This window comes from Ammodytes marinus (genome assembly GCF_949987685.1).
Source record: "Ammodytes marinus genome assembly, chromosome: 18".
Classification (NCBI taxonomy): Eukaryota; Metazoa; Chordata; class Actinopteri; order Uranoscopiformes; family Ammodytidae; genus Ammodytes; species Ammodytes marinus.
Window position 1 is genome coordinate 19,723,773 of NC_137222.1, and position 23,675 is coordinate 19,747,447.

General features: G+C 39.9%; 1 protein-coding gene across 1 annotated transcript; it reads left to right on the forward strand.

The window, feature by feature from the left end:
- Positions 1-647: 647 nt before the first annotated feature.
- Positions 648-23,185, forward strand: mamdc4 (MAM domain containing 4; the record flags this gene model as incomplete). The annotated part of the gene is made up of 33 exons (XM_080046649.1): positions 648-759; positions 2,071-2,157; positions 2,485-2,646; positions 3,147-3,272; positions 3,747-3,980; positions 4,660-4,785; positions 5,102-5,263; positions 5,426-5,529; positions 5,976-6,131; positions 6,364-6,454; positions 6,543-6,662; positions 7,083-7,175; positions 7,279-7,416; positions 8,309-8,448; positions 9,186-9,294; positions 9,416-9,520; positions 10,073-10,207; positions 10,732-10,859; positions 11,721-11,937; positions 12,320-12,457; positions 12,541-12,668; positions 13,126-13,216; positions 13,496-13,645; positions 14,123-14,248; positions 14,388-14,512; positions 14,768-14,888; positions 15,503-15,660; positions 16,048-16,113; positions 18,777-18,808; positions 20,657-20,803; positions 21,497-21,637; positions 22,973-23,063; positions 23,180-23,185. Exons 1-33 carry the CDS (start codon positions 720-722, stop codon positions 23,183-23,185), a joined length of 3,993 nt encoding a protein of 1,330 aa, XP_079902775.1. The 5' UTR covers positions 648-719.
- Positions 23,186-23,675: the final 490 nt, after the last annotated feature.

Genomic DNA, 23,675 nt, shown 5'->3' on the forward strand with positions numbered 1-23,675 from the left:
GCATTTGAGGTTAGCTTAGTTTAGCCACAACTGGAAGTAGTTGGGAACCTTTAGTCTAGCTCCATCAAAAGTGAAAAAATATGTTTTTTGAATTCTCTGATATGTCCATTTGTCATCTGAATGGGATTTATAGAAATCCTGTGTATTTCAGTCAATGTAATATAGTTATTCATTTATGATGGCAACTTGCCCTAAGTGAAGTATGTCTAGCTGTCTTGATAAGTCTATGCACTGACATGTTTCACCTTATAAATATGAAACTATTGTATATGCTATTGACATTTTGTTTTAACATTACAAATATGTATCATGGTACAAATAAGTTGATTTGGTCAAATCAATGTTATCTTCCATCATGGCAATTATGCAGCATGGATTTTGGAAAACAGTTCCCTAAGCAAGGCACTTTACTTCTATTCCAGCTGCTCTGATCAGTGAACTCATAATTGAGGTGAATTGCTCTGCATGTCTGTGCCAACGGTTCTTGTTCAGGTGTTGTGTAATGTCTGTATACTATATTGGCCTACTGCGGAAATAGTCACCAGGAGAAAATTGCTTTATGATGTATAGACCTATATTGTAGCAGTTGCATGCTGGGTGAACTTAAAGTCCAGGTTTTATCTCTGAGGAATGGATAAGAGGTCAGAGTCAACCAGCAAAGACTCTACAGTTTGTCTTCAGACCTTCAGACTGATCAGGTGGAGGAAGAAAAGAGGAAGATGTTTCACCTGAGGAGCACAGCCCTCATTCTGCTGTTTGGTAAGAGCTCATGAACAATCCATTCAAATACTCTGAGCTTCTAGTAACACTGTATAAATAATGCTGCTGCTGTATCATGCCATTCATGAATCATTTTAAATCACACAACTGATACTGGGGGGGTTTTTTCAAAAGAAAATTTAAAATGGCATGTAGAACTTGATTTTTTAGAAACAACATTTACAAAACATGGAGTTGGACACTTGAAAGGGGGCCTCATTCAGGTGCATTTAAAAAATCCTGGCTTTGGACCGGCTCAAAAGCATCAACTTTAATTCAAGTTATTTCACATATAAAGATTAATCTTGAAGATATGATGTGTTTTTGTATCATCACTGTATTATTTTATTCACATCCAGCTGTCTGGTGCCAGTTGACAACTCTTCTTTGTAATTCAGTGTAGCCTACATAGGCCTACTGTGTATACTTTGGCGCACATGTAACATGTTAGATGAAGAGAAAATAGAAAAATTAAATTGTCCCAATTCTATTTTATATGTAATGGTTTAACTCAAACAGTCCTGAGAATAAATCTATTAATTCCAGTAAATACAAAAAAGTAACAACTAATCGTTTTCACTTGATTGGCTTAAAATGATTGTACTCCACAAGCAAAATGTACACATGAGTATTTAGACACTCAAGATCATTTTTTGATAAGTATGTCTTTATATTTGCTGTTGCCTAATGCACATTAGACAGCACCAACTGACACAATTTAAACATGTATTTCATATAGAGCTCAACAGACTCCAGTAAAAGTAGTCCAACAGTTATCCAACATGATAATCTGCTGTCATGTCTGCTGTTACATCATGCTCTATGACTGCACATTTCCTCACAGTGAGCTGTGTAGTACTGCATGTTCCCACTAGATGTCATGTCTGACTTCAGCCTGTCAGGTCACTGAAGCGCAAAGTCTTAATCAGAGACCTTTGGTTTGACAGATGGCATTTTGTTGGCGCTGACCTGATTCCCTGGCCTTTGAGCCTGTCTGCGTTGGTTGTGCCTTAAATCTTTGACCACAGTAAAGCCGTATGGGAGAGTTTAGAGATTAAGTCATTTGTGAGATTTAAAAACATGGACGAGAAAGTCCAAAAGGGCTCAGATTCAGAATAACGCAAGGTCTGAAAATATACATTTCCAAAATGACTGAGCCAAACTCTTGTGCTGATCAAAAGTATGTGATAAAGTATAGTGAAGATTGTTTTGCCATAAGAGATACGTATTATATTTCTATCAGTCTTATTCTGTATTAGTTGGAGCTAACTTTAAGAAGGATAACTTGTTTTGTGTTATCTTCCCACACAGTGGCTGTGACTTGGTGTTGTAAGTCTCCTGAGAAGAAATGTGACTTTGTGTGTGACTGTGATGACTGCGCCGATGAGCAGGACTGTGGTGAGTTTAAAAACCTTATTCAAAATAGGAACATCTTAATGCAAAGAGCCCTCTTACTCTCATGTTTGCTCAAAGAGGGAATTGTATCTACAGACATCGACACCTGATAGAACGAAAGAAACTTACACTAATTATTTATATTTGATTTATTATCAATATTGGACTCATGTGAATGTATTGATATGTATGTATAGTATCTTCCTCCCTGGAACAAACTACACACAGTAACAAAATAAACTAAAAAAAAATGTCTTGTTAGGATTTTTTTTTTCTTAATAACGAAACGCACTGTACACAACTTTTATTATTTCTTTGGCACCTCTCCAGGCTACAGTGGCAGAGGGTTTGAGTGTAACTTTGAGGATGCGGGAATGTGTGGATGGACAGACAAGTCCGTCAATGAAGCGTACAGCTGGGAGAAACGTCAGAGAGGGGACCTGCTACCAGACAGCGGCCCCTCCTCTGACTACACCACCGGCACGGCTACAGGTACAGTTTAATGCACATGTATCTATCTCTCTTTATCTAGGTGAAAAAAATCTGATTTCTACATCAGTGCAATGAGCAAAAAGTCTCTTGTGAGAAGTAACTAGGACTACTGCAGCCAAGACACATGGCCTAAAAAGGTGTGTTTTTATGTTTAAGAGTAATATTTTAAAGCATATTTTACAAGTCAAATAGTCTAAATATATGTAAAGAACTGTGTTTAAGTTCATCTTTTCCTGTTTGAGTTAGGATTGCTGTTATTTGTTCTCTTCTGCTTGTCGAATGACAGATTATTAATGGGGTAGTTTGTATGGAGCTATTTTTTCTATCGTTATCCAAGAGTGTGGTCTTTCAATCTTTATTTTTTTTCTCTCCAGTAATTCAGATATAAACTGAAACAAAAATGGCATTTCAGTCTGATATTCAAGCTGGGATATAACCTGCATTAAGCTGCAGTATTGACAACATGAAATAAAGAATTTCACATTTCCCATGTCTCTCAGGCTGGTTTATGGGAGTGACTGCAGTGAAGACAGAGTCTTTCAGTTCTGCAGTTTTAATCTCTCCTGAGATGAAACAGTCAGCTCCTACCTGTCGCCTTCGTCTCAGATATTTCCTGTGGGACTCAGGTAACTACAGGCCATAGGCTTCTCTTCAATCTAAAAACAAATCTGTATCATGGATTTAAAGGTGGAGTCAGTGATTCTGGAGAACGATTATTGTCAAAATCACATATGTGAAAATGAGTGAATATCTCCTCACAATCTGTCCGTTCTGTGTGTGCATGCACTGAAAATTCCACAGCCTAGGCTGTACAGACAGGTATTTGATGGTGAGGTGACATTCACCGATTTTGACAAAAGGTTATCCTGACTACAACCATTCTTACTAACAGAATCGCTGACACCTTTTGTTCTGAAAACATATTTGCGTGGATATTACCCATATTTGGTTTTTGTAGTGTTTTGTAATTGTTGATTCTACACCTTTATCTATTGTAAACGTAACAATCACTATTAGACTTTTTTATTGTTGTGTACTCTGAGCCCATATTTGATTTCCCCATGCAGCTACCTTAATAATTCTGTACTTGTAACCGGTAGGTCGCACAGGCCTTGGTTCTACACCACTGTGGGCGTCCATCCTTCACACTAACTCTCTGGAGGCCGTGGTGTGGCGCCCTGAGGCCAGCAGTGTGCGTGGCTGGAGGGAGGCTACCATCTTCCTGGGTCGCATTCCCACAAGCTTCCAGGTCCGCCTCACCTCACAGCGCTCCCAGGGGAGGAGAGGAGATGTGGCCATAGACCAACTGGAGTTCCTGGACTGTGCTCTGCCCTGTGAGTCCCTCCATTATATATACTGTATGTCCTCTTCATGTGCACGTATCATCTTTCTATCTAAGTAAGTCTGTACATTTTTTGTTTAATTACTTAATTTTTATTATGTACAGTTAGTGCTGAACATGGTACACAGTCGTATTACTGTAAAATGAATGTGTACTTAGGAAAGAAACAGGACAATAATAAACAAGTTAAATGACAATATAAAACAATGGAGGCGGGAGACAAAAAAGATTTTATAGTGTGTTGCAACAAAACATCGATATGAAGAGCAAAAGCAGTAGAAGATTTCACAATAAAAGCACAATAATAGACAGACCAGACAGAACAATCCACAACATACAAAATACAAACAAACAAAATGGCTACAATAAAAAAAAATTAAAGGCTTCCCTAGAAAAATGGGTATTTAGGAGCCTTGTCAAACATTCCAGATGTTGTGCATAACTGATTCGTTGGGGAAGCTGATTCCATAGGGTTGGGGCTTTGACAGAAAAGTTGCAACCTGCACCTTTTGTTTTGAGGTCAGAGACAGGGGGTGGATAGAAGGTCTATGGAGTCTGACTTGATCAATTCAAAAAGCACTTATGAATTGATCAATTAGAAATGCAGAACCACGATGAGCGCAATCATGGTGATCATTGTATGTTGTCTCTCTCTCTCATTACGTCATCAGTACCGCTCCTTGGCAAAGAGTGTCCAGCAGGGACAATAGAGTGTAACCGTGAGGGCTGTGTGGACCAGCGTCAGGTCTGTGATGGTACCGACGACTGTGGGGACGGGACGGACGAGGAGAACTGTGGTGAGGAATCATTTGAATCACAAGTTACTGACTCCTTGTACAAACACAAGAGTCTGCGATTACAGTGCAAATAATATTCTTACACACTATGGTATCGAAAGAACGTATAGTCCCAGTAAAAATTGTTGACAGTTGTCAGTAGTGGTAGTTTGAAGTGACTACGAGGAACTTTTTAATGTTTACGAAACAGTCTAATCTTTCCACTCCAATGATCTTCAATGACCTGTAACGTCAAAATCCACACGGTAGATTCTACCGCGTGCATGTTGATATCCGGGGATCAGCAGTACATGTAAGTTACGTGTGTTCATTGTAGTCACAAAGGGGTACCGGCGCTGTGACTTTGAGGATGGCCTGTGTGATTGGGACCTGAGTTCACTTTCCAAACTGACATGGGCACGGACCAATCAGGCCAACATCTCCATCAACGCCCCTCTGAAAGGACCAGGCAGAGATCATTCCACCAACAGTCAAACAGGTATCAGATTACTATGAATCAAAGTAGCCTGGGGCTTTTTTTCTACTGTTGAAAACCATACTGTGTTATGAGTTCAGTGTTGCTCTTTTCACTGTGAGTATTTCAAACTACACACACAAAAAGATAAGATAAAGATAAAGGCTATCAATCTCATTCTTCAAGGTCACTTCCTATATGTCACTGTCCCGGATGGCGGTCTGAAGATGGACTGGGCGGCTTTCCAAAGCCCTCGCCTTGAACCCACCAATAGTTCACACCCATGCAAGGTGAGTCACAAACTGATCCCTACATCAGAAAGGCCTTTATTTCACTCATTTTCCTTACTGGAGAACGCTTCTTGTGAAAATCACTTTTTGTCATAACCAGTAGATATATCCTCACACCCTGTCTGCACTGTGTGTCCTGAAAAAAAATCCATTGTTATACACAGCCTAGGCTCTGTAAACTGGCAAGTAGACAAAGGGTATGTAAACAAAGTGGGGCGACCGTAGGCAGCAACGTGCCTGTTTACAGAGCTGCAGGCTGTGTATTAACTCTGGACTTGTTTTTGTGAGGAGATATTCACTGATTTTGACAGAAAGTTTTCTACATAATCGCTGACTACACCTTTAAAGCCTGGCAATAAAATGATACGAATTTAGGGGGACAAAAACAGGGCTATGAAGCTGATTTCAGCCTAATTGTATGACTCTCCTGTATCCTTGTGCTGTAGATGGTGATGTACACTCACCAGTTTGGGCCGAGGTCCCGTGGTCTGACGGTGCTGGTGACAGACACTAAAGTCTACCCGGTGTGGCAGAGGGGCGGAGCTCTAGGAGATGTCTGGGTGAAGGCAGAGGTGGAGATAGTCACCAACCACACTTTCCAAGTGAGTTTGTCGCCATACTAAAGACGCTAGCTGTAGCCTGAAGGCATCTTTTTAACAGACATATTGATACTGAAGCAAAGGTAAATTATTGAATTGAGATCTCAACATTTTGACTTCAGTCCTGATGACAAAATCCTGATCACTTCACCTATGGGCGTTTGGGAATGAATGATTCAGAGCGTTTTTGTTTAGCTTCTTTATTTTGTCCCTTTTCCACTCTTCTTCATTCTAGATTTTAATAATGGCAGCGATCAGAGACTTTGAATACGGAGGCATAGCCGTCGACAGCATCGTCTTGTCTCCTGAATGCCGCATTTCACCATGTAATCCTTTTAACCCTCTTTTAAAACGACAAAATATCATTCCACATTCCACATTCCACAATCTGCCGTCTCACATTCTCTTCAACAGTGAATAATACCTGGGTAGATGAGTTCCCTAAATCTCCCAAAGACCCCTGTGCTGCTGAACCGGACAAGATGTGTGATTTTCACCCTGACTGTGATGGAGCAGAGGATGAAGACAAATGTGGTGAGTCAATGAATCCTGTTTGTTAAGTTTAAACACAAACCCACATGTCTGCAATGGTTCAATGCACCAAAAAAAAGTGCTGTTGTCAGATGAAAACTGTTCATCTGTTAATTAAGGATTGTTTGGATACTGAGTAAAGTATCGCCAGAAACACCTATTAAGATGGAGTTGAATGGTTCCTCATCCAAAGTGTCTGGGCACTGCAGAGATCTTTTCTGTTGTTTTTAAAGCTGCAAAAATAAGGAAAATGTATTTATTTTATTTTATTGTTTTTAATTAATATGCTTAGGTCTTCCCCCAACTCTTATGAGCACTGCACTTGTAACCTAATAGAAAAATTCAAGCCACCGTTGTAAACTTGCTGTTTGTCTAATTTGTTCCTTGTTTTAAGTGATATGTCTCGGTCAATTCTGTCTGCAGGGGATTTCTCTTACACTAAGGGCAGCTTAGGTTGGACTGACACCAGCATTGGAAGTCAAGGTTGGGTTCTGCATGAAAATTCCACATCCAAAGGTACCACTGTCCACCACCACCACCGCCATTTACTCACTGTTAATCCAGGGATTCAATAAAAATACAAAAAACTTTTGACATTTGTTTCTTTCATATTCAGTAGCGGAGTACCTGTATGTAGCTAAGGCCCCGGGCCAGCAGCGGACCGAGGCCCAGACACGGACCCCTCTCCTGGGCCCCTCAGGACCAGCTTGCAGCCTCAGTTTTGATTTTGCGCTAACGGGGAATCCAGCTCACATTGGTAACTATATTAACTCACTTCTAACATGGGATGGATTCCTGGTACAATAAGGAGAAAGTGTGATATGATTAGACTGTGGAATCGTTTTATTAATATGTCAGATGACAGGATCAATAAGAAATATTTTCTTTGGAGTAAAGTTCAGAACTCTCCATGGGCTGCAGAGATTCATTCTGTCTTTGAAGAAGCCGATTTTCAGTATATTTAATTTAACTAATTTATCTTGCAGCATAAACAAAATTAGAAAAAAGTTACTTGTCGCGTTCAATGAAAAATGGCTAAATGATATAATGTTAAAACCGAAATTACGGACATATGTCCAAATCAAACAGAATTATGAAACAGAATTATATGTTAAAACACATTTACCAAGAAATCAGAGATCCTTGATTGCCCAATTAAGAATGGGAATCCTTCCCCTGGCACTTGATGTCGGCAGATTTAAGAACATCCCAGAGGAACAGAGACTTTGTGAACTTTGTGATTTTCGAGAAGTGGAGAATGAATTTCATTTTCTTTTATACTGTCCCTTCTATGATGAACTGAGAGAACCTTTTGTAAATGAACTGTTCGCTCAAAACCCTGAAATATTTTGGAGTAATGATGATGTCAGGATGGAATGTTTGTTTACTTTTAATGTTTATAAGTGAGCCTCTTTAAGACTAAAGTCTGGATGAAACGTCAGGATGGTTTATATCGTTAATGGTAGTATTGTTTAGCATCTATTTTTGGTTTTTGGTCCGTCTGTGTTTTATAATGGTGTCTTGTAAGCCCGTGTGGGCTGGGCATGCTAATGCATGACACAATAATAAAAAATGTAATCTAACCTTTCCTTAAATACACACTACTCAGATCTTTTACATTGATTTGTTCTTGCGTGTCTGTGCTGCAGGTGAGCTGTCAGTCAGGGTGATTGACAGCCTGCTGGGTCTGCAGTCTAAGCTCTGGGAGTTTGGAGGGAAGACAGGAACCGAAGAGGAGTCATGGCAACATGTAGACCTGCCTATCGGAGCCAGGAAACATCGATTCCAGGTCAGATTCTCTTTTCAGGGCTTGTAGAACGCAACTGGTGTAATGCATTGATGAGAATTGATGAAATCGCTTAGATGTAAGACACTGTTCTGAATAGTAAATGGGTCAAACGTTTGGTTGTCTTAGAAAATTAAAAGACATTTAGACATTTGATATATCCCTAAAGCATTGACCTGCTACCCTGCCCAGACAAAAAAAAACATTCCATCTGTTGCATTGTTTAGTACATTTTTAATCTGGTAAAATATGTCTGTTTTTATTTTTATTTTTATTTGGCCAAACAAAGATGGGGATATATTAGTAACTAATCATAATTGTTACATTGGAAATTGCTTTAATGTTGTTAGTTGAGTCATTGATATGAGCCACAGAATTAAACAAGAGGTCAAACTATCCAATATTTCTTTATTCACTTTCTCCAAAACATATTGTGCACAACTTTTAACCATTTTCACAAAGTGTGACTACAAACACAAATATGACAACCAGATGCAAAATGTCTCCTTAATCATTATTTGCTATACTTGTCAAAGGATATGATATAAACAACATAACTCAATAAGTTCTTGTGATGCATTGCAGCAAGAGAAATGTGTAATTTACTGTTTCCATCTTCAGGTGTTTGAAATTAAACAGTTGCATCTTGTGGATTTAAAAAGCTACTGTTAGGGTTTAACTTTGTGAAAGTCCTGTCACTTACTAGAACTCTCCTGTTTGCCCTGCTTTATCTTTACCAGTTGGCGTTTGAAGCGCGTGCTGTGAAACTCTGTCCATGCGCCAAGATTAAAGTGAAAAACGTTCGCTTTGTCAGCTGTCATGCTAACTATTTCCCATCTTCTCCAACAGGTAACAGTTTAAAGTATATACACATGCTGTGGCATAATGCTCGCTCTCATATTCTACCGAGAAATGTCTTAATGCTTTCATATATGCCTGTATGTTTTATGTTGTGTTTTTCTTTGGCCAGCACTGTCATGTAACTTTGATGATGGACTGTGTGGATGGTATCAGGACAACAGTGACAACTTTGATTGGACACTCCTCGATGGGATGGACCACACCATTGGGATTGGTAAACTTGTTTCATAAAGAAAATATAAAAGAATCTTCATGAGTTAGTTACAGGTGTCTGTCAGTAGCCTATTACATCATCCATTCTAATTATTTCATGTATGAAAGAAGAGTAACATCTTGGTCATGAGTTACCTGTATGCAAATGGGTTCTTTTAATGAGCATTTATATGATTCAGATTATTTTAGGAAGATGTCTCTGTGTCACAAGAAAATATCACATTTACACCTGATTATTTCCTTTTTAAATAGTATAAGTTACTTGGAATGTTAAACATCATTGTAAATCATTTTAAATTCTCAGAATCAGTGGGTATTTATAAATAATAAATTTTTGTAAATGTGCTCAACTTAGTATTAAGCTCATTCATTGTATCATTTATAATGACTATCTATGTATATGAATACTGCTATAGAATGAGCGTATAATATACTCCTCTAAAACCAGTTTACATTTACATTTATCATACTTACTGATACATTTCTGACAGTATGTTTTATCTTAAACTCCCTTAAATTCCCACCTCTTCTTCTTCTTTGTGTTGCTGTCCAGGCAGAAGCATGGCTGTGGACATGTGGAGTCCGTCCCTGCGCGGTACGTTTGGTCGCTTGGTTTCATTCACACAATCACCGGGTCAGACTGATTCCTGCCTGTCCTTCTTCTACAAACTCTACGGGCCCAACACAGGTGAGGATGACACTGGATGGAGAGCAGTTAAGATAACCAAGTCTTTTATAATCTGTCCGTCCCTCAAAGCTTGTGTCTTTGTTTTAAAGGGAAAAAATATGACAAGTTAAAGGTCCCATATTATGCAAAATGAACTTTTTCAAGGATCCACGGTGTGCCTAGAGACTGCCAAAGTATAAAAAGAAAACTCTCTCCCTTTCTCACCCTCCCCCTTTCTTTTTTAAAGAGACACACACCAAAATAGGCTATCCTGAGATGAGCGGAAAATCAGGGTATAGAGGCTTTCTACAATAAAGGATCTGAACGGGTTTTTCAGCAAACATCTAAAAAAATCAGTATTAGGGACTACGTAGACCATATAAGATTGACAGAAAAGTGCATAATATGAGACCTTTAAAAGTAATTGTCTACCTGTTGAGATCCACTTTTTTTGAGTTACTGTCTCAAATGGCTCCAAGGTTGTTTGGAGAGGAAATAGGTCTGGTACATACAGTGTATCTTACTTTTCTTGTCCTCCCATCCAGGAGTTCTGAATGTGAAGATTTTGGCTAAAGACGGTTATGAGAGCGTCCTCTGGACCCGCAGTGGAGCTCACGGCAACATTTGGCACGAAGCGCACTGCCCGGTACCACACCAGCTCATAAACTTTCAGGTAAAGGAATAGCTACAGTCAAAATGAAATGAGCAAAGAATCTCTCGAAAAAATTAAATAGATCTTCACTTCATCACTTGATATTGTGGAAAGACTTGGGGCAGTGGTGGATGATGCCATCTGTACTTGAAGGCCATCATAGGGTCTTTAAATTCTCACAAAGGAAGGGGTTAACAAGGGGATATCGCAATCTAGAATCTCACCACTAGATGTTGCTAAAATACTCTGGGTAACACTTTACAATAAGGTACACAAAATTGTAGTACCTACTACATAGATATGTGTTACCTACTACATAGGTTTTTTTGTGTTACCTACTACATAGGGTTTTTTTTGTGCTACCTAACATATAGGGTTTTTTTTGGTGTGTTACCTACTACATAAGTTTTTTTTTGTGCTACCTAACACAGGTTTTTTTTTTGTGCTACCTAACACATAGGGTTTTTTTTGGTGTGTTACCTACTACATAGGGTTTTTTTTGTGCTACCTAACACATATAGGTTCATTCTCTAAACTGCAGCCTAAGATAAATCAGGATGGTGAATCTTGAACCTGAACAGGTCTCTCTTGTAAATGAGACCCTGGGTCTCAATGAGATTTTACCTGTATAAATAAAGGTTAATGAAAAAAAAATAAAAAAATCTTATGTTAGGTAGCACAAAAAAAAACCTATGTAGTAGGTAACACAAAAAAAAACTATGTAGTAGGTAACACATATCTATGTAGTAGGTACTACAATTTTGTGTACCTTATTGTAAAGTGTTACCCTCAAATCACTGCATCACTTTATACAAGTACTTCTGGGTCATATCCATTAATAACAATAACGCTCACCCTCTGTGACCTTTGACCTCCCACCAGCTGATGTTTGAAGCTGTACGCTCTGGTTTTGACGGGCGTGTGGCCATCGATGATGTGTCGTACGTGGTGGGTTCGTGCTCTGTGCCTAGGATGTGCTCCTTTGAAGGCCAGCGCTGTGGCTACAGCAGCTCTGGTAAAGTTCACTGGCTCCACCGCAGTGGACACACCTCCACTACGGCCGGACCCCCAACCGACCACACTCTGGAGACTGAACTGGGTGAGGGAGCATCCCATTTAGTACAAGCAATATTTAAAGGAATGGTTCAACATTTCTAATTTTTTGAGCTTGTTACCTCACTCTACTGTTCCATACAGAAACCATTCCTTTAACTGTGCATTTTTGAAAAAGACATTGACAAAGGTTGCTCATCGCTAGTTAGCTTAGCTCAGATACTGGTAGTCACTGGGAGGTATTAGCCTGCCTGGGGCAACAGTCATAAGATAAACTTTGCAACATCACTAAACGGTCCTGTGTGCTTTTTGTGACTTATATTCTTGTGACGTATGACTTTAATATGTTGAACTGTTCCTTTAAATATACATGCAAAGAAGTGAGAGGTCGTAAAATATGATCTCTCTCCACCTGATTGGTTGCTTAGGTTTCTACATGATGGCTAGAACCGGAGCAGACATCCTTTCCCCCGGTGGCACTGCAGTCCTCACCTCACCTGTTCGCCAAGGAAACGCCAAGACCGAGTGTGTGCAATTCTGGTATCACACGGGAGGAGTGAACGCTGGTGAGACTTTCATAGAGATAAACATACAAACAAGTGACCAAAACAAAAGAGAAACACAATCCAACTGTGTGTTTCCTCTGCAGGCTCTCTGACACTGTACATGAAGCCAGTGAAGGGGCAAAGGGTGAAGATCTTTTCCGACAGTCAGAACCAGGGCGATGTCTGGCGCCATGGCAACGGCAACATCTCCAGTGCTCTGGTGGACTGGCAGGTACAGTGTGGAGGCTGGAGAGGGCCCGCTGGAACAATACTACTGTTCAAGTGGCCACTTGGAATACAATGAATTATTGTTTAAGGCATAAGAGTAATTTATTCATGAACTTGTTTGGTTGTGTTCAAATATGAAGTAAAAAAGGAGCTATGCTTGAGGAATTGTAAACAGACAGGAAGTCACACATCTTTTGGATTGTCCAAAATGTTAGTCATATTAGGCTTGGATACATACAGAAATATATGTGATATAAAACATTGTCTCACCATTGTCTCACAATGTCTGAATGTCTGTAAAATCCACACTCAGACTGTAGTTTTTGAGGACATTTTTAATTTTCCAGCATATTTTGACACAGAACCCTCAGAGGGTTGTTATTAGTAAACCTTCCTGTGTAAGGGTGTCATGTTTTTTTCGTTAACACCAAGACGACGCTGTGCTTTTTTCTGCTCTGCAGTTGGAGTTCGAGGCGGTCGGAGCAGGGGGCAAAGACACATACATTGCAGTGGATGACATCTTCATTTCAGCTCACCCATGTGACGAACAAGGTTTGTATCAGCCTCAGCAGCACAGTTACAGACTTTAAGACTAGTGTCCAGTTTCATGTGTAGGGGGTTTGAAATACACAGGCAAGGTATGACAAATCCTATTATGCTGCATTATGGGAAATGTAGTTCCAACTGCCCTGGGTTTTTTCTGGCTTTGACTGACCCTTGAGACTTAATATCAGAATATGTTTCCTTCATAATAGTCATAATAGTGATAGTATATTATGAAACAATTGCACAAAGTTGCATTCTCATGTTCTGTTGTGTTGAATATCTCAGGTTCCAGGTGCACTCTGGAGAGAGGGATGTGTAGCTGGAGCAACACTCAAAACGTTAAAATGGACCAACTGGACTGGGAGCTGTCCAGTCATGAGATGGAGAAACACTACTCCATCCCAGCTGAAGACCACACGCTGGGCACAGAGAGAGGTACAGCGTGCTGACTGTGGATGTTGTAGCAGCAACTACATATGAGCATATATATGTCTTTCCCTTCTTATTATGATTTGTACACAGGAAGCAGAGAATAAATAGGTAAAGGTACAGTGTGTAGAATTTATTAAACTTTTTCAGAACAGATTTGGTGGAAATGCAATCATCAATCAAATCATTTTTACATAAATATGTTTTTGTTAGTGTAAAGTCACTTGAAAATATTACTTTTATATATTACTACTAATATTACTATTACTTTAGAATTAGCTTAGACTTTTACAAAAACACCTGAGCGAGGCGCCCCACCATATTTCTACAGTAGCACGTATACGTATAACGGCCTTACGCTTTTTGGTGTCCTTGGGAAATGCACCTGTTGGAAGACAAAGAAGAAGTATAATTTGTGTGTGTGCTTAACCCAAAAAATAACTGAGGTGTAAAATACTATACCTTCCCTCTCCTTTCTGCCAGGTCACTTCCTGTTCTTTCCAAGCAGCAACCGGACGTTGGCCAATCAAAACGCTAAGTTGCTGAGCCCTCACCTGCCCCCTACCAAGGGCACCTGCCTGAAATTCTGGGCCTACAAGCAGGACTCATGTAAGGATCAGCATTCTAAATGAAGTCTAAGGCTGGGTTCATCTAGTTGTTAACATCTCTCAGATGTAGTCTGAATGTGTGGGATACATTTCCTGTTTAATATTTTGTAACACAATCATTATTTTTCAAACGTATGCAGCGAGCAGTGAGCTGCGTGTGTGGCGGCTGTCTGGAGGTCTTCTCCAGCAGCTTCTGGTAGTGAGTGAACTGGGAGGGCCGTGGAGAAGATTTGACGTCGACATCATATCTACTGAGGAATACCAGGTCAGACTACCAGTATATGCACTTACACAGTTCACTCTGACCCTGTGCAGTATTCTGTATAAAAGCCCTTTCCACAGCACAAGACATCCTGCAAAAAATAGTTTGAGTCCATTTGGACATCAATGATAGTCAGGGATTTTTTTTCATTTTTTTAAGCAGAGAACTGTGTTCAGACAAACGCATAACAACTTCAACAGTTTCTGTGACGACACCTACCACTGCCTTTGCTCATCATCATGTTTTTGTTGTTAACAGATTGTGTTTGAAGGAATCAAAGGCAGTTCAGGCGTTTTGGCTCTGGATGACATTGAGTACACTGTCGGAGTCAACTGTGCCCGCACAGTCACAGACCCACTGACAAGTAAGATATGTGCCAGTGGCAGCCTGTGAGCTGCTTACAGCATGATGTGCAAGACCTTTTTGTCTATTTGTATCATTTATTTTGTCTTACATCTTTTGCTTTCCTGCTGAGAGCCAGTGAAGTAGATTGATGGCCCTTTGTTTGGACGCTAAATATGAAGCTACAGCCAGAAGCAAGTTTACCTAGAGTAGCATTTAGTCAGCGCCACTTAAGCTCACTAATTTATTTAAAAAATTAAATAAAATCAAAATGTAAAAATGACCCACTGAGGTGTTGCATGGGGATAACTATGGAACCTTTTCTCCCTGGGCGTAGTTACTTTACAGTAAATGTCATCCGATTACACACTTGCAGAATTGACTTGAGATTGTTTAATGCATAAGAGTCAGCCTTTATTTCTTTCAATTTGTAATGAATCTAAACTTAAAGCTGCCTACATTTTTATTTTTTAAATGTGTACGATATGCTCCTGAGGAAGCTCAGGGGAAAATGAATTATTATATGTTCAGTGTTTGACTAAATTGCCAGCTGTGTAGCCCTGACTGTAATGAAAGTTGTCCCTGCTGTCTTCAGCACAGTCTCTAGTAGAAAAGCCTGAATGTGTTCCATCTTCCTTGTAGCCAGACCAGTGACAGACAACGCAGGAGGGATCGCAGCGTCTGTCATCGTGGTTCTGCTGCTGATCGGCACATTGATCGCCCTGCTCATTTACTACTTGAGAACCCCATCATCCTCTGGCTCAGATAGGGCTGGTTTCATTAATGAAGTATATGAACAAGACCTCTCAGTGAGTTCATCTGACATTCAAACCTAATGTATGTGGCCCTCATGCCAATGATTAACACTGTACTCAGATAAGATAGGTTCTGAGATCAATGAGAGTTGTATATTGTCACCAATTGTATTTATTTATCCCAAAAATGTAAATCTCACCTCAAAGGGATTTACAATATGTGCACTGTAAAAACTTGTGAAAACAACCATTTATTGCCTGTAACGTATACAGCAGTACAGATTAGCCTTCTTAAACTTACAGTAACATCTCTCGAGAATAGAAACTCTGCCTGCTAAAACTTTTTTTGTCACAGAAATGAGTATCAGATTTAATCTTTGATGTAGCTAGCAGCATGATATTTTCACGTGTGATTATTGATTCATCATGTATTCATTTCAGCAGGACCGTGTGACAGTTCCAACACTGCCAAACCACCCGATGGCAGCCGGCTTCAATAATGTCACTGTGAGTGTACAGTAGGCCTGTTATAGACTAATGTCTTATTTCCTTCTTTCTTTTTCATTTGGTGTAGAGACAATATACTTGCTCGCTCCGATTCACTGTAAGCACAGTAGAATAAAGTTGAGAGTAGAATGGAGTCAGTGAGCTAGAAGTCACTGTAGCTACAGACTGTAGAGTTGATCAGGCCTGCCCACACAAATTGCTGGGCCCCTGATAACCTCCAGTCAATGGGCCCTCCTTACCCATTACCCCTATCACTTGCAGGGACAGTTGGGGGAGCAAGGGCTCATTATTATTTTAAAATAGTAGCACATTTCTGTCTTAGCCCAGCATACCTACCAATTTATTTTGATTCCCTTACACTCACACACTTGTTTAACAGATCAACATATCTCTACAAAATAATCAGTTCACACAGAGACATTGTTCTTCTTTAGTATTCACTAAAGCAAACAGTTTTTTCACAATTTGCACGTTTTCTATGCTACTAGTTTCTGGTAAGATACATTTACACTAATTGACTGCACCAAATATTGCACTTTTTTGTATTTCTGCACATGACATTAAATCTTTTGAAATATGTTGGTGGTATTGTTGAAATAAATAACACTTAAAAAACAACATCAACAACAAATTCTTCACACACAAATGAAAAAAGGCAGTTCTCTACATGAATCTCTACATGAATAACCAAACCAACCTACCCTCAAAACTATAAAGTTGGCCTATGTTTGGTTGCAACATTTAGGCTTAGTTCATTCTCCTCTCATCACTGCAAAAGCACTGAAATCATTACAAAAAAAGTTCTTAATCTTTGAACTCAAATCTTTTCCTTCAATTATTTCCAACTTCATTGTGCCTTGTGTCTTTTTTTGCATTCAGAACTTTTTTAGGTCTATTTTTATTTTCTATTTTTAGAAACAATACAGAAAGCAGGACCTTGGTGGTTACGGCATTAATTAAAACAGGATGATGCTGCTCGTCAGCTTCATTGTGGTAGGACCCGGCTGGTTAGTCAATTGGCCAGGTTTCTGAAAAACTGGTCAGACTTGGCTGGTCGTGTCAACCTGAAGACTTATGTCAAAGCCTTTAGAAGTTATAGTCCCCAAAGGGAAATTCTTTTTCACAAAAATGTACGTTATGTGGAGAGAGAATTTAAACATGTTTGTAGTCTCAGGAAAATTACAGAGTAACTAATGTAGAAGAACTACAGAAGGTACCCAACCTGTTTTTTCATGGGGTTTTTCGTTGTATTTTTCACAACGACACCCAGACAAAAGTAGCAGGTAGCTACCTACATGTATTTTCCGTGAGCAGGAACGACTCAGGAAATATAATCCAGCCAAAACTGTTTAATATCAAAACCAAATCTTGTCTCCATTTGGCACACAAAGGGTTTAATAATAATAATAATAATTGATAGGTTTTATATAGCGCTTTATTGCCTAGGCACTCAAAGACGCTTTACAGGGTTCCTGGTTCAATTCGTTCACACACAGTCATACTGGTGGTGGTAAACTACGAGAGTAGCCACAGCTGCCCTGGGGCAGACTGACGGAAGCGTGGCTGCCATTCAGCGCCAACGGCCCCTCCGACCACCACCTCAAACATACAGCAATCATACACATTCACACAAGGCAAGGTGGGTGAAGTGTCTTGCCCAAGGACACAACAACCATGACACCAGTGGCCGGGCGGGGATTGAACCGCCAACCCTTGGATCGTTGGCCAACCCACTTAACCACCACTTATAGGATGGATTATGTTTGAAACAGTTACACTCCGCTGTGCTCAATCTGAAACATTTTGAACATTTCTGCTTTTCTACTGCTTTTTAAATGGCCGTAAGCGGAGCCACGGCTCTGTGTAAACACCCAAATTTGAATAGATATTGACATAAATATCTAAAAATCTAAAAATAAAGTTTAGCTTAGTTAGGTTCTTGGCTTCCAAAGACCATGGGTCCCCCAAGTGGCTGGGCCCTAGAAAGCCTTCCCACTTTCTACCCCTTATGGGCGGCCCTGGTGTTGATCCTCAGTGGTAAGGGCATTAGCAGCAATCTAGGGCTGCAACTAACGATTATTTTGATAATCGATTAATCTGTCGATTATTTTCTCGATTAATCGATTATTAATCGATTAGTGTTTTGGTCCGTAAAATGTCAGAAAAATTGTGAAAAATGTTGATCAATTTTCCAAAGCCCATGTTGATGTCCTCAAATGTATTGTTATGTCCAAAACACACAGATATTTCAGTTTACTGTCATAATAGGTTTAAAGAAACCAGAAAAATTTCACATTTGAGAAGCTGAAATCAGTGAATTTGGACATTTTTTATTAAAAAATTAATCGAAACGATTAATCGATTATCAAAATAGTTGGCGATTATTTTAATAATCGATTAATAATCGATTTGTCGATTAATCGTTGCAGCTCTACAGCAATCCCACATTTCGTTAATGGGTATGATTTAAAAAGGACATTGATTTTTCTTTTGATTACAGCCTTAATTACACTTTAATTTATCACTATTTATTCAAAGGGCTCATGATATATATATTAGTATTTACTAACAAGTTTGAAGATATCAATTCTTCGAGGCCAGGGTATGGACAGATTATATTTGTGCTGACTAACAGATGGACTCTGCTTCTTGTGTTCCCTCAGATCTCTGCTGATGTCAGAGAGACGGAGGAGGCGTGAGTACGGCGGAGGTCCTGCCACCTATACTCTAGGTGGCTTTGTGAAATTACGGCGATATCACAGCAGGAGAACTGCTTGTGTCGTCCTGACCTGGCGCACACACACACACACACACACCACACACGCACAGACACACACACACACACACCACACACGCACAGACACACACACACGCACACAAGCACAGCACACATACTGAAACACTGATAAAGGCCTAATCGCTGCAGTTGCCCAAGACCTGGTGGAGCTCGCGAGTGTCTGAGTTCTCTGCCTGTTGACGGATGGATGGAAGCCGGAAAGAGAACGCCTGGAAATGAGTTGAACTTTCTTTAAAATAAAGACTGGTATAATCCATGAAGGGCAGAAATGGTTGCTGGGAGATTAATGATCCATTTTGGATCTGTAAGGAGGTTCCAACAGTTTCAGGTCAAGGGCAGCACTGAATCATGTTTGTTCCTCAGCAGCTTGGGCTCCTTCCTTTGTGGCTAAAGGCAGCACCCCTCTGATTCTACATGATAAAAGTCAATTTACTAGGCACAAGTACTATTCAGCCTGGTCTTTGGAAAAGTTTTTATCAAGTTGGAGAAAATAATTCATACAGTAAACTCAGCAACCAGTTATCTGAGCTTTAGATCAGAGGCCACACATTAGACCTGTGAGTTAACCAGATGAGGAAGGTCTGATGAAAGACACCGTCCCACCTCTTATCTGTCTCTCACAGCAAGTCCCCCAACTTTAGAGAAAGTTGTTTGAAAGAGAAAAAGAGGAAGGACAGATTTAACTCAAACTTGGGGAAACTAGCAAATACAAAGATGATCAAAGAAGTTGACGTATTGATACTGTTTGGGAAACGACTGTTAGATGGATGCATTGTGTTGGATGTGTTGGAGGGGTTTGCTCTGCTTTTAAACCAGATGTGATTGAGCTCTTGATGACAAATGAATTAAAGATGAGCATTGAAACACTGTTGTCAGTTTGCTTGATCACTGTGATAGTATTGATCTACTTTAGGAATGTGACCTGATGATCAATCAGGGGGAACAATAATCACATGGTATTCTTTTGGTTGAGGATACATATTTTATCTTCATAGTTGTTAGTTGGGGTGCAGGGGGTTAAACATGTGAAATGTGTTCAATTTAATTTAGAATTCAATTATATAACTGAATAGCTTTTCAACAGCCTGACCTATTCATTCAAATGTAAAATGTTTTCTTCTTCATATTTTCTAGATTTTCATGGCCTATAGGCTATAGGCCTACAAATGTATCAGTTGATTAAATTATTGATTAAAAAAAATTATACTGGCATTAATCAATGGTCGCTTGCTTTGACAGAGTGGTTAAAAGGTAGCCTTAGTAACCCTGCTTGACTGGGAGCTCACTGCAAGGCTCATGTGGTCAAATAGCTTCGTTCATCTTTGGGAAGAGGGGGATGACGACATCATGTCCTTAGCAACGGTGCTGTCTCTACGGCAACATCCTCCGGTGTCCCCTCTCTGCTGTTGTCATCGAGGCTCTCATCTGTCGTCAGTCAGTCAGACAGAAAAGCCACTGTTTTCACTCGGTTTAATAGATGATTTGCGAGGATGCTGTGTTGCCATGGGTGGTGAACGAGAGCCCGCCATAGCAGCAGCCGTTTGTGTCTCGCGACTTGAAAGCCTAAAGTTGGAGTGGACGTGGCGCAACTTGGGGACCCTCTCTTCATCATCATCATCATTAGTGATCATCTGCTATTCCGCATAGCGCGCGTTCCTGCAGTCCCTTGGCCTACAGTTCATTCTCCTCTGGTCTGTCAGTGTGTAGCCCTAGCTACTGTCACCCCCCCGTCTGGCGTCCGTCCAGCGGCGCGTCTGGCTGCATGGATCCTGCCGTGCTCATCTTCCTGCTGTACGTGATGATCGCGCACGAGCTGGTCTGCGGCTGGATGCAGTACCGGAGACAGAGCGCCAAGCCCCGCAGACGAGCTGCTGGACCTCTGCTGCGGTCAAGGTGTGTGTGCGCGTGTGTCTGTATGGCTGTGATTTCAATTTGTTTTTTTAATCCTATATTAGGCTATAAGTAGAACATCTGTTGACCAAACATGCCACTGCTGATGTTGAAAGGTAGGTTATTAATACGAAAGGTTTTACTGAACAACAGAGAAATGTATATTAATGATTAATAATCTCCCCCCGTCTGTTTTGGTGCTTTCAATTACATCATACAGTTTTCTTAATTTCTTAATCGGACCTGCTTGGGTTGGGTGCCATTACAACCACCTATTAATATCCAGAAGGACACATGGGCATGTTCAATTTGCCCAAAATGCTGAAAAGAGAAGCCATCTCTATGTAAAAAAAAAATGTGCTGGTTCAGCCTCACAAGTTCAAAAAGTTGATTTATTTTTTATGATTTATAATAGGCCTTTAGTTCATTAATTTTCCATCAAACTATTTTTGTTAGTAGCAATTTTCTGGGAGCAGTTTCTTTAAGGACAAAATAGCAATATATAGCAAATATTTGCACAGCAAATTTTGGTTATCTTCTACAAATTTGGTCCCTTAATAATGTTCTCTTACCAATAAAAGAACATTTTATAAAAACAGAAACTTTGCATTAGGGTTGAGGTGAGGTCCAACCAGTGATGTTGATATATGAGGTCTGGCTCACATTCAGTGTTCCCAGTGTGTCTAATATGTTTAGGCTGGGGCTCAGGTCAGGGCTGTGTGCAGGCTGGTCCACACCAAACTGGAAAACAACTGGCTTTGAACACAAGAAACAAGACATTCCAACACTAAGTTTGAAGAACACTATTCTCTCAAACATCACCATTGAGCCTGAACCGTATCATGAGAATGTCCAAACTGAAACCAAACAAAGGAATGTGGACAGGGTTGGAAGAGTGAACCCATGTAAACATTCCTGAAATGTTGACTTCAGTGCCTAAAGGTGTACGTGAGTCACAGCAGGGACAAAGAGTCACAGAGTACAAATATCTCTGGTTAGATGATAAATTCACTTCGACTACGACAAATAATTGGCTATTTGTATAGGAACAAAACCACCTTCCCTTTATTTAGTAGGAAAAGGATTATTGAGGCAGTTTTCATGTCTGTCCTTGATGTGGTATACCGGCATGCATCACATTCATGTCTTAAACTCCTAGACTCTGTTTTTCACTCTGCTTTAAGGTTCATCACAGGAGATGCTTATGACACACACCGTTGTCTTTTATATGAAAAGGTTGGGTGGTCCTCCCTTAAAGAGAGACGTTAGACGCACATTGGCACATTTTTATTTACAAAACCTTGACCGGGAAGCTTCCTCGTTGTTTAACAGAAACACTGCAAATGTCAGATGGGCTTTATCAGACCCGCTCCACTGACATGCTTATGCTTTATGTCCCACAAGCCCGGTCTGAGCTGGGAAAGACAGCTTTTAGCTTCAGTGCCCCTGACTCCTGGAACAACTTACAGCAACAAATTAAACTAAATACCTTCATATCCTTTAACCAATTTAAACAAACTATCTTAAATCTGCCAAACTCTACCTGTAACTGTTGTAATTAGGCTATCTACAGTATATTGTACTTTCACCCATTTCATTTTAATTGCTGCCACTCTTCACCACTGTGTAAATGTTTCAATTGTTGTTTTCTTATTTTTTCTTCTCTTCACCTGTTGTTGTGTATTTGATGTATTTACATTGAATATTGTGTATGTATTGTTGTTTTTCCTTTGAATTTGTTTGAACTTGACGTCATTGTAAATGAGGGTCACCCCTCAATTGGTCTCTCGAGGATAAATAAAAGTTAAATGAAATGAAAAAGTTATAAGACACTGCTTGGAGCTCACATTTTCTACGACTTTTTGTACTGCCTTTTTTATAGTAACTTCATTAAAACTTAAAAGTTCTTATTTCATCTATTTTTCTAACAAAAAAAACTCCTGGTGAAATATATCATCATTTTTTCCTCCTATATTTACATCTTTCATCACCCATTTGGAGTCAGATTTAGTTTTTCCTACAGTATGTACGTGACCCAACTTATTTATTCATATCTTATGATCAGAAGTTATGTGGAGAAAACACCCAGTCCTATTACTGATATAACTAAAGGTGTGTTTTCCCGTTGCTCCTGTTACTATTTTTAATACAGTGTCTGTACATTCTTCCCAGTGTGCAGGTGTGTCAGGGCACATGGAGGGTGAGCAGCCAGCCAATCAGGGCTGACCGAGGCAGGAGGGACCTGAGGAAGAGCGGACGCATTGTGAGGAAAGCTTAACGGACAGAGAAATCTTCACATGGAGGGACACTGACAGTTGTTGAAGACAAACCTTTATTTATTACCCAAATGACTCCTGAGTGTGCCCTTGTTGTCTGCAGGCCTGATCCATTCACCAAGCATTTTTAATTGCACGGTTGGGCATTATAAGAACCATTTATAACCGTTCACTCATATTCATTTGGTTATTTCTGTAAAAACATGAACTGTTTGACACGTTAAAAGGATTTTTAAACCTGGCATAAATCAGGATGCAGATGGTCAAACTGCTGAAAGGATAAGCTGAAGAAAATAGGCCGATAATGCAGCATATTTGTTCAAAGGTCTACGATAATGTGTGTTGTTCTAGATTCTATAGCGTTCTTCATGAGAGGCCTTCATCGGCTCAGTGTCTGAGCCTCTTGTTATCTGTTTACCTGTGAGCTTCACCTTTCCCAAATAGTTTTTGAGCGCTGTTTTTCTGTTCAGTGACATTGCTATGACAGCCTTTTAAAACCAGAAAGATCATCCATTCTCTTTGCCTTTGGTTACATTTAGAATATCAGGGGGCATCCTGGCTTGCTTTAAGGTGCACCATTTAATTACTATGTAGCCACT